The 12,397-nt window shown below is 39.9% G+C and overlaps 1 protein-coding gene across 1 annotated transcript in view; it reads right to left on the minus strand.

Moving 5' to 3' along the window:
* ITGA1 (integrin subunit alpha 1) overlaps positions 1 to 12,397 on the minus strand; it is a 198,975-nt gene that overhangs the window by 51,897 nt on the left and 134,681 nt on the right. Inside the window, exons 10-11 of the mRNA XM_056541965.1 lie at positions 4,957 to 5,030; positions 1,674 to 1,818 (exon numbers count right to left, since the gene is read on the minus strand). Of these exons, the coding sequence (XP_056397940.1) occupies positions 1,674 to 1,818; positions 4,957 to 5,030 (219 nt within the window). The remainder of the gene's footprint in view (positions 1 to 1,673; positions 1,819 to 4,956; positions 5,031 to 12,397) is intronic.

The raw sequence follows: 12,397 nt of genomic DNA on the forward strand, positions 1-12,397 counted from the left end.
TTGCAAAATAATTGTAACATAAAGTTCATAAAAAAAAAAAAATGAAATAAAAAGTTAATGAATGGATGATACAGAGTATCTCTCACCACTGCTTCTGGCTTGATGGATTGTGATGGATGAGTCGTAGGAGCATGCAGCAATTTCAGCGAAATGTGTATTTCTACTGAGGAAGGGGTCGGAGGTCCTTGTTTCCCAGTACCCCGAAACGCGTTTAGAAATCTGGCACTGTTCACACAGTTATCACCAGTGTCCATCTGCAAACATCTTGGCAACAGAGGAGTTAAATCTGTCCTACTCCGCCCTGCCTGGCTGCAACTTTACCATCTACTGCATCGCATAGCCTCATCTCCTGCTTCCACGTGGGACGCCAATCCCGGATCTTCCATTGCTCCCGGCGTACCACCATCGCCAGACCCGTTGTCGCATCCGAGCCGACTGACACTCCTGCCGGAGCGCCAGACTAGTGCCATCTGTGCTAAGCCGGCCAGCGAACGAGGTCCCCAGCGCTGAAATTGCTGCATGCTCCTCCGCTATCGGAGCTCACGGTACGCAACATCCATTTGCGCCCCCCTGCCAACGGGGCTGCTATGGGAGACATACCAACTTGTGCCACCCTCCATCTATTGGGGCACACGAGGAACACAAGGCTGCGACTCATCCATCACAATCCATCAAGCCAGAAGCAGTGGTGAGAGATACTCTGTATCATCCATTCATTAACCTTTTTTTTATTTTTATTTTTTTTATGGACTTTATGTTACAATAATTTTGCCATAAACCCAAAAATCTATCCACACCTTTTGCGGATTTATTTTATTTTAGTTTTTTATCTGCAGATTTATGGACTTATTAGAATATTAATTTATTCATATATCTTTTATATTTTGGATATCTCACTAGGGCCCAGTGAGATTTTCATCAGATAGTGCCAGTGTAATGTGATATTTTGTTACTGTTTTACTTATTTATATATATTTTAAATTCTGAATTAAAAAACTATTTTTGAGCAAACGCTGTTATATCTATCTTTGCCCACACCATTATGCACCATTGGTGAGGTCCTAGAGGCATAAGCTATAGGTTTCCATTATTTTTCATTATTGTTGGCGGTGGGGTCCGGCTTTAGCTTTAACTGCCTCGGTCCTTCTGTTGTGAGCTGCACCTTATTTTTAAGTTTTATAAATTACTTCTATTAAAAAATCTTAATCCTTCCAGTACTTATCAGCTGCTGTTATGATCCACAGCAAGTTTTTTGAATTTCCTTTCTGTCTGACCACAGTGCTCTCTGCTGACATCTCTGTCCATTTTAGGAATTGTCCAGAGAAGGATAGGTTTTCTATGGGGATTTGCTTCTACTCTGGACAAGTCCTAAAATGGACAAAGGTGTCAGCAGAGACCACTGTGGTCAGACAGAAAGGAAATTCAAAAAGAAAATAAATTCCTGTGGATCATAACAGCAGCTAAAAGGTACTGGAAGGATTAAGATTTTTTAATAGAAGTAATTTACAAATCTGTTTAACTTTCTGGCACCAGTTGATTAAAAAATAAATAAATAAATAAATAAAGTTTTCCAGTGGAGAACCCCTTTAAGACTGTACATATTACCATTACTATTACATATTCATATTACTATTAGTCCCATGCAAATAATAATTACATTTAACTTTACTAACCAAGGTAGGCAGCCAATGGCTCATTCCTTTCTTGTGCCATTGTGTCAAATGAATTATTTCCTGGTGTGACTATAGTATCTGAGTTCATCATAACAACTGTTCCATTCCAGTCATAGGCTCCAACTGCACCAAGCATCACCCAGTCCTACGCACCATGAAAGAAAAAAGTTTCCATTTAATAAATGTATTTACTGGTATCACTGCATAGTAGTAACACATTCCATATTGTCAATAAGTTGTTTTTGCTAAATAAAGCTCTTAAAGGGGTACTCCGCTGCTAGACATGTTATCCACTATCCAAAGGATAGGGGATAAGATCTCTGATCGCGGGGATCGTTCAGAACGCCGGGTACTGCCCAGTGGCGGGACCTCCGAAATCTGACATCTTATCCCCTATCCTGTGGATAGAGGATAAGATGCCTAGTGGTGGAGTACCCCTTTAAAGAAAACTTATAAAACTGAACGTGCTAACAGATTGGTAGAATGTATGTTATAGATTATAAGAAGCAGGAAAAATAAGTTTTAGTATAACCTGTATTCCTAAACATCTGTGCTCATTCTGGGGGAGATTTATGAAAACCTGTGCAGAGGAAAATTTGCCCAGTTACCCATAGCAACCAATCAGATCACTTCTTTCATTTTGCAGAGGTCTGGTTAAAAATGAAAGAAACGATCTGATTGGTTGCCATGGGCAACTGGGCGGCTTTTCCTCTGCACAGGTTTTGATAAATCTCCCCCTCTGTGCCTTTTATTCTGGTGGGTGGGGTGACGAAATTGCCTGTATGAGTATGGATTTAGAGACTGATGTCAATCACGGAGTAGGACCTCACACAAGACTCCTGAGGCCTTAAAGTGGTACTCCACTGCCCCAACGTTCGAAACAATTTTTTCTGAAAGCTGGGTGCCGGCTGTCGGGGGTCGTCACATCATGGCCACGCCCCTCATCACGCCATGCCCCCTCAATGCAAGTCTATGGCAGGGGGTGTGGCAGGTGCCATGCCCCCTCCCATAGACTTGCATTGAGGGGGCGTGACCATGATGTTAAGACCCCCGCAGCTCGCAGTTCCAATCGGGGCAGAGGAGTACCCCTTTAATGAACAGGGAATAACATTTTCCATAAAACTACAGCTTCCAGGAACTATCTCCAAGCTTCTGTAGTCTAAGGTTGTTATGTAGCTGAGGAGTCTCTCTCTCTCCAATTATCTAAACCTATATCTGGGTATTGGGAATTTAGCATGTATAACTTGTCATTTTGTCTATCACACTGCTATCTCTGTATACACTGTGGAATTTAGGATGTGAAAAGGTTAATATTTTTACTCTCTACTGCCACACTGGTGGATTACACATGTAAAGGATGTATGGACCTTTGGTCACGTGATCTTCCCTCAATCTAGTTTTTGTTGAAGGTTCTAATAGAGAAGTTTCCCAAGTCTAACCCTCTCTCCTCAAAGGCTGGTACTAAGCTTGTTCAGTCAAAGTCTAGTCTAGCTTAGGCAAGTGTGCAGATATGCCTGTCTGCCTCCTTCTAGGCCATAAGAGTACAGGAGGTTATAGTCTGAACAGCTCTAGGTCAGTTGTGGTGATCATGGCACCTTGTGGCCTTCAGAAGCTTTACCCATGACCGTCTCTAGTCCATGCCGGGTGGGCATTCATCTCATCTATCCTATTCCTGCTCTGAGAGGAAGAATCATCTAGCCAGAATAGCTGAGCAAGTACTCTTCTGCTAAGACTAGAATCATTGTGAGCTCCCAGCCAGAGTTAGTGCTGCATGGCTTACACATCATCATTGTCTGTACCTACCACCCTTTAATAGGGAATTGTAAGTGAGTCCAGGTCTTCTCAGGTATATCTTCACCACAGTCAGCCAATCTGTGTAAGCCCTTCTCAGGAGAGAGTTATCTATTTGGACTGCATATGTCTCCACAAGCAACACTAAAGTTTGTAATGAATATTCAAGCATATTCTTGCCATTATGACTGCTTACATAGCAACTAAAAATGAACTGTGACCAATTGTCAAGCAACCATCTACAGACTGTAACTACCCTGTGCTGTAAGGAGTGTACATGTTCTACCTGATTTACTAAGCATCTTGTGTAGTTTTATTTGAGGATTTTAATTCCCTACAATGTTTTTTCCACAGTATTTACTAAGGTTTCCCTACATTTTGCTTTTTTTTTTTATACCTGCTCTGATCTGTCGGGTTTTCCTCAGCTCAAATTCACCACATTTTCTTAGTAAATATGTTGATTTTTTTGTGAAAATGTCAGAGACATGCCCCCTTTTCGATGACCACAACCCTATTCTCGATGACCACACCCCCTTTTTGGGTTTTCTCAGTAAAATAGAGAGTTAGACAGTTTTTTTCAATTTTGGCTCAAAATCTGACACAGACAGAATTCCTGGCGCAATGCGCCATAATGTGGCGCACAACCCGACAAAACATGTCGGGTTTACAATAGTAAATCAGGGCAATTGTCTGGTTGTGCACAGTGGGTACAACCTGTTCTGCAAATTATCTATGTGTCTGGAGTGATTCTATTGCTCACACCATCCTGGGTACACACCCCCAGACACCTCATCCATGAGTACCCCAGGGTCAAAAACTACCTACTACTGTGCAGATAAACATTTGCAAAAGTTGGAAGGGTCCAGAGGGAGACATACAGAATTAGCCAGCCAAAAACCATCTGTGACCACACTACCCTCAGCTGCCCTGGACTACTCACAGCTACTCCTTTGGTTAGGGGATAAGATGTCTAGGGGCGGAGTATCCCTTTAACTTTCCCTTCTAAACAAGTTGTGTCCCTGCACAGTCTGACCGTCAGCACTGATTGGACAATGGCAGATTATGTGGGCACACATCCATGGCTTCTTTTTTTCACTGAACAATGTGAAATCTACTATTCGACTTGCATGGATTTTGTCTGTATGTTCTGTGATAACTTAAAAACGTCTAATACAGTATATTAGGGGTTGATACGCAACCCTATTTCAATTGGTTGAAATTGACTACTACCTTGATACCATGTAGATAGTACATTGTGAATACACTCAAAAGAGACACACAGTTTAGGTCTGTTTAACAATACAGGGACTTGTAACCATTTCATCTGTCGCCACGTTTGCACGAGCGTGTCTGGTTTTCTGACTGTATACAGTTGCATGCTGTTAGTAGTTATAGGACTTTGTGTAGTAAGATGCTATATACTTTAAACTGCAGGACAACGATGTCTGGAATTAACAACAACTAAGCATGAATCTTTAAGGATAGCCTTTACCTTGGAATAATGCGCACTGAATCCGGTTTGGGACATCTCCATTTCAAAGGACACTGCTTGCTGTTCAGTTGTAGCTAGGAAAGGAAACAATAAGACGATATACAGCTGAAGATAAGAAACAAAACTAGCTGTGCAATCATAGTCTCAATAGTTTATCAATAAGAAAGAGTTATTATCGCTTTCATACTGGTCTTGTATGGAGTGATTTTTTTAATGGTGGTATTATTTAACCACAATATTCCTGTATGGAGGCATTATTTAATCACTATATGGTGGAATTATTCAGACACTGTGTAATGATAATAAGCAGTTATAGTGTGGCAATATTATCTATAACTTGTATGGTTGTATTATTGGTAAAATTGGTCTGAAAAGGGGTACTCCGCTGCTCAGCATTTGGAACAAAACGTTCGGAATGCTTAGAGCCGGCGACGGGAGCTCGTGACGTCCTAGCCCCGTCACTCTCCCCCCTCCCCTAGACTTGCATTGAGGGGGCGGGGCGTGATGTTATGAGGGGCGGGGCTATGACGTCACGAGCTCCTGGTGCTGGCTCTAAGCATTCGGAACATTTTGTTTCAAACACTGAGCAGCGGAGTACCCCTTAAATAAGGTAACAGTATTGAGATAATGTTATTTGTTCCTTGTAAATAGAAATTTGTCATAGATCCAAAAGGCTCTAGTTACACCCCAGACCCCAGTTGTCAATTTCTTTATACATTTTCTAGGAGGAATAATTAAGGAATAGTATAACATAGAGATATAAGAAAAAAAAATGCTTTAAATTGTTTTATGGGGAATGCAAATATCACCGGTTCATTAACCCCTTCTCTAATATTGACATGTATGTCAAATGTCATGTGGGGGTGTATGGAGTGGGCTCAGAAACTGGTCCTCTGTATCCCCTGCAGGCCCTCCCTGCTATCTGCTCTCACTATCACTGGCCAACCATGGAGAAAACTCTAATGCCGGCCATTTAAACCCTTGATTCTGTAGTTAGATGCCAGATGCCATACCGGTCTATTCTCAGATGGCCCACAATTTATTAAATTTTTTTCTGTCAGTTTTACCTCCCAAAAATACTTTTTTCTTTTTCATAATATATTAAATGATCAAATAAAGTGAGACCTTAAAGAAATACAACTTATCCTGAAAGACATAAGTTCTACGGCTCTGGTGACAGAAAAATAAAAATGCTATGGATCTAAGAAGGCAAGGTGGAGAACGATGAAAGTGATAAGATAAACATTGCTTTGATAGGAAGGGTTTGAAGTCATTTTGTTTGTACTGTTTCAATTACCTAAAGATTTAGCACAGTTTTCTCATTTAGCTTTTTCTTCTTCAGGGGACGTATAATAATGTTATTGGTTTACCAGTAGTCCCAGGAAAACAAAACATAGAGCAGTGTCAAATGGCAAATGTAACTATGATATTGATATTTACAAAACATATTTGTCCCAGTGAAGAAACATGTAGATGTGCAAAAGATAAAAAGAGAATAGAGTTGTGGGTGTATATGTATCTGGCATTGAGCACTGGAGACTAAGCACAGTCTGCACACACTTCCTTTGACATACAGGATCTATGAGGTTCAGTGTTTCCAATAAAAATAAACAATATTTACCAGCGCCCATGAGAAGAATGAAACCCCACACTTCTCAGAGCTTAGTCCATTTACATGTGGGAAAAAGCTCTTTTTTTAAGAGGATGGCTACAGCTTCAAACCCATGACCACAAAGAGCTTCCCATGTCAGAGCGTCTACTGCATTGGCTTTAATGTATCAAATTAAAGTTTTATAACAATATGCAACAATATGCCGTCACAATATATGCTGTCACAATAGTATGTAATAATACATATTTTGTATAATATATATTTTGTATGAAGAAGCAGAATGGAAAACACACTCACCACAATTCTTGCAGGGATGAATAAACTTCTGTTTATCGAAGCTGTAGTGCAGAAAATCAACAGGTATAAAAAAAAAAAAAAAAACAGAGAGCTGTGGATGGAAACAGGCAGGGGGCTTGCAGAGGGCGGCAACTAGTTTCGCGCACGTGGGCGCTTCCTCTGGCTCGCACTGCAGTGCGAGCCAGAGGAAGCGCCCACGTGCGCGAAACTAGTTGCCACCCCCTGCACGCCCCCTGCCTGTTTCCATCCACAGCTCCCTGTTTTTTTTTTTTTTAACTTGTTGATTTTCTGCACTACAGCTTCAATAAACCAAAGTTTATTCATCCCTGCAAGAATTATGGTGAGTGTGTTCTCCATTCTGCTTCTTCATACAGTTTGCATTTGTTTCTCCTTTTACTTGGATTACTGAACCGCCATTTGGGGAATTTTTCACAGTAATATCACAGGTACATACTGCATTGCTGCTCGGTAAACTAGCGGTGCCGGACATATATTTACTTCTTTGTTACTGAGTAATATATATTTATATTAGCTCTGGTGTCATACAAAACTGAATACAGAGTGTCTAAACTAGGATTCTGGGGAATGTTTTTATATACAACATGCTATGTTAAATCAAATAATAATATGCTACAAAAAATTTCTCCTCTAAGTGTATTCATTGGAAAAATAAGCATATAGACATACGGAGCATGACAACCTGTGTATGAAGTGTTATAAGAGTACATAATAAAGTGAATGGTGAACCAAAGGCTGCATCAGCTTATAATAATGCATGAAATAAAAATACACTGGGAAATCCTGCAAGCATGTATGTATGTCGGAATGCTTAAAGGGAACCAATCATCAGATTTTACCCTATATAATGCTTGGCAATGCGTTATATAGGATAAAATCTTCATCCTCACCATCCCCGAGGACGCTCCCGCCCCCAGGGTGGTGAGGATATGAACTTATAAACTAGTCACTGCCGTGCTTGTAAGTAGTCCCCTGGGCGGGGAGCTTCTCTCACATAGTCCCGTTCTTTGGCCAGCAGCGACACCCCCTCCGCTTGCTTGACGGGCCGCGTCATCGCTCTGCTCCGTCTGTTCAGTGAGCAGAGAGATGATGCGGCCCGTCAAGCAAGCGGAGGGGGTGTCGCTGCTGGCCGAAGAAGGGGACTAGGTGAGAGGAGCTCCCCGCGCAGGGGACTACTTACAGGTGCGGCAGTGACTAGTTTATAAGTTCATATCCTCACCATCCCTGGGGGCAGGAGCATCTCCGGGGATGGTGAGGATGAAGATTTTACCCTATATAATGCATTGCCAAGCATTATATAGGGTAAAATCTGATGATTGGTTCCCTTTAAACACAGTGAGACAGAATCATGTTCTTTGCACAATTTTTCGGTATGTTTACACACTCTTGCATTTTCTGTTCACCCAAAAAATTGTCTAGTCCAAGTTTGCTTCTCAATTGATTTTATGCCATTTTTTTGTCTCTGAATTTTGTCACAAGCTAAACCAGCTCATAGGTGCTATAAGCTTAGCCTTCGTTTTTTTCCTCTATGCATACATAATGGTGCAGTGAGTGCAGATAAGAGCAACAAAGAACTTTCCACGATCTTTATCACATTCTGCACAGAAAGCTTCCCAAATACTTAACAAGCCAATGGGAACTGTATATAGTAACGCTGTAAGCAAATCTTGTATCCAAACATTCCAGACCTAGACAGGCAGGTGGCTCGTACACAGAGGAAATACGGCGGGGAAATTCCTTGCTAAATTTCCTCTGTGGATCCTCAATCTGCACAATGAGGGTTTATTCACATGGCAGAATCTCTGCGTGCGGAATTCCGCCTCAAATTAAAGCACATAGACTTCTATGGGATTCCGCACTCCCATTGATACTTCTGAATTTCCGCTTGGTTCATTCTACAGAATCTTTGCTCAGAGAAATTTTGGGCAGGGATTCCGAGGGTAAGGGTGCATTCACACCATGTTTGAGCAATACGGTTGCCAAATCTGGTGCAGCCATATCCCTGCAAGACCCGCGCCACACTCCATTCATTTGAATGAGCCGTGTGGAGTCAGATAGTGACTCCGGTCGGCTCATTTGTGGTAAAAACAAAAAAACAAATGGGTGTACTGTCGGTGAATATTTTAAAGTACATTTCCTTCCACAGCTTGCATGTATTTTGACACATTGAAAACTGTTTAATTCTGTATAGTGTCAGTTCTGACAGCCCGGCCTTCAGCCGCTTTGGCTTTCTCTTAAATGTTTATCTAAACTGAATTTTGGTCAAATCAAAATTGAGATCAATGCAACAAAAGTAGTTTCAGAGGTGTCTATTATTTTTTAATATGGTCTGTAAAGCTGCCAACATTAATATTATCTAGAATGGCAATGAAACCTGGGGTAGCTATCTATATTTTATTTAAAGGGGTATTCCAGGAATAAAACTTTTTTTTTTTTATATATATATATTAACTGGCTCCAGAAAGTTAAACAGATTTGTAAACTACTTCTATTAAAAAAAATCTTAATCCTTCCAATAATTATCAGCTGCTGAAGTTGAATTGCTCTTTTCTGTCTGGCAACAGTGCTCTCTGCTGACATCTCTGCTTTTCTCGGGAACTGCACAGAGTAGAAGAGGTTTGCTATGGGGATTTGCTTCTACTCTGGACAGTTCCCGAGACACATGTCATCAGAGAGCACTTAGACAGAAAAGAACAACTCAACTTCAGCAGCTCATAAGTACTAAAAGGATTGAGATTTTTTAATTGAAGTCATTTACACATCTGTTTAACTTTCTGGAGCCAGTTGATATATATATATATATATATATATATATATATATATATATATATATATAAGTATTTTCCTGGATAACCCCTTTAAGTTTCCTTGTATATATCTGGAGGATTACCCTAGTTCCAGTATATCATATTATAGAAATACCATCTCAATAGGATAGGTCATAGTTACATAGTCTCATCCAGCAGAGAGTCTAGTCTATAGTATATTCCCCATGATGTAATTCTGTATTTGTGGTACATTCATTTATTTCCCATCTGAAACTAAACTTCCCAGGACCTTCGCTACTCGACTTCCTGCACCGTAAGATTCCTTATAATTATACAAGCAACTGCATATAGAAATGCCATAAACAAATCCTCCTTCCAAACAAAATTTGGGACTTTACATAAGTCCAGGAAATAGAGTAAAAAGTTATGATTTCTATTGGATATATATATATATATATATATATATATATATATATATATGCAAATCATAAAATGTTGCAGTATCCTGTAATACCTTTTTTATCGGACTAACCGCATTTTGTAGAGAAGCTTTCGGGATTCCTCCCTTTATCAAGTCCAAAGCAAATCTAAGCTCACAAGCAGAAGACACAGGTTACATCTCACAAATATGCAGGGGTTAAGACAATAGATGTGGAGAATTCACACTAAGATCGGCCATAAATTGTCCTGTTATGGGAACATAGACTAAATAGATAACAATGAGAAAAAGGGGGAGGGAGGGGGGAGCAGGGGAGAGACTGATAATTATCAAGACATAGTGAGATGTAAAAGAGAATCCAGTACAGTGCAGGTTATAAGAGAATATAGTACAGTACAGGATATAAGAGAATACAGTACAGTACAGGTTATAAGAGAATACAGTACAGTACAGGTTATAAGAGAATACAGTACAGTGCAGGTTATAAGAGAATACAGTATAGCACAGGTTATAAGAGAATACAGTATATAGCACAGGTTATAAGAGAATACAGTATATAGCACAGGTTATAAGAGAATACAGTATAGCACAGGTTATAAGAGAATACAGTACAGTACAGGTTATAAGAGAATCCAGTATAGCACAGGTTATAAGAGAATACAGTATATAGCACAGGTTATAAGAGAATACAGTATATAGCACAGGTTATAAGAGAATACAGTATAGCACAGGTTATAAGAGAATCCAGTATAGCACAGGTTATAAGAGAATACAGTATATAGCACAGGTTATAAGAGAATACAGTATATAGCACAGGTTATAAGAGAATACAGTATATAGCACAGGTTATAAGAGAATACAGTATATAGCACAGGTTATAAGAGAATCCAGTATAGCACAGGTTATAATAGAATACAGTATATAGCACAGGTTATAAGAGAATACAGTATATAGCACAGGTTATAAGAGAATACAGTATATAGCACAGGTTATAAGAAATTTTGATAATGAGATAAGAAGCTCAAATCCACATTAAGTCCCCTGTTTTTCGAGTCTAAAAACAGTATCATTTTGGCTTCAAATGTCTTTCTCTCTTTTGTGCTTTTGAAGTTCCCTCTCAGTATCCTGATTGTAAGGTCATGTATGGAGTGGCCTGTTTGGGTAAAATGGTGTCCAACTGGGGTGCAGTAGTCTTTTTCTTTATGGCATTTTATGGAATGTCTGTGTAGATTCATCCTTTCGTTGAGTTTCTGGCCGGTTTCTCCAATGTAGCATCCCATGTCACACTTGGTGCATTGTATCATGTAGACCACATTTGGGGATGTGCCGGAGTATAGTATGCTGACCAGCATGACTATACTTCTGCATATATATATATATATATATATATATATATGCGGATACATAGTTACGAGACTTTGTCTGACCTATAATACTGGACAAATTGCTGCCAGAATTGTTTTTATTATTATCACCCTTGACACTGCTATATGTAGTACTCTAAAAAGCCCTGTTTTTATTTTTTTATATTCCCATTACATCCTTATTTCTATAATGTGTGAAGAATATAAGAGACAGAAAAAAAGAATATGGGGCAGGGAGTATTAGTATATTGTGAGCATTTTATATACTAGGCCAGTGCATGATGTGAACTGCTGCCTACTGAGCCATGCATACTGGACCACTGCTGGGCATAGGGCCCATCTGTAAGAAATGTATATGGGTTCCTGGGTTTTCAATATGCTTGGAAGAGGGCTGTTTTTGTGGGAACTGTAGTACCCTTAACTACTTAAAAATGTATCCCTTATCCTGCAGATAGGGGATAACTCTCTGATTAGGAGGGGTCCAACCTCTGGCACCCTCACAATCTCCAGAAAGGGGCCCTGTCTCTCCATGTAAATGGAGCAGCGTGTCCGCATGCACTTCATGCATTCTCTATGGGAGTGTCTGAGATACACAAGTGCTGTACAGGGAGAGACGGACCCTATGCTGGAGATCGGGAGGGTCCCAGTGGTCGGACTCCCCATAATCACACAAAGATAGGGGGCATGTTTTTATGGCTCCATTTTGTGACAAACATAATTTTATTTATTTTTGGTGGAGGAGTAGAAAAACATAATCAGTGTTTCTGTCATTGATTTTATTATGTTTTATTTTTTTCACACTTTTTCCTGTGCAGTATAAATAACATAATTTTTACCTTTTGTTAGTTTTTATGATTATGACACTATGGGGTAGATTTATCAAAACCTGACCAGAGGGAAAGTTGCCCAGTTGCCCATAGCAACCAATTGTTATGTATTATTT

This window comes from Hyla sarda, chromosome 1 (genome assembly GCF_029499605.1).
Source record: "Hyla sarda isolate aHylSar1 chromosome 1, aHylSar1.hap1, whole genome shotgun sequence".
In the NCBI taxonomy this organism is placed as follows: domain Eukaryota; kingdom Metazoa; phylum Chordata; class Amphibia; order Anura; family Hylidae; genus Hyla; species Hyla sarda.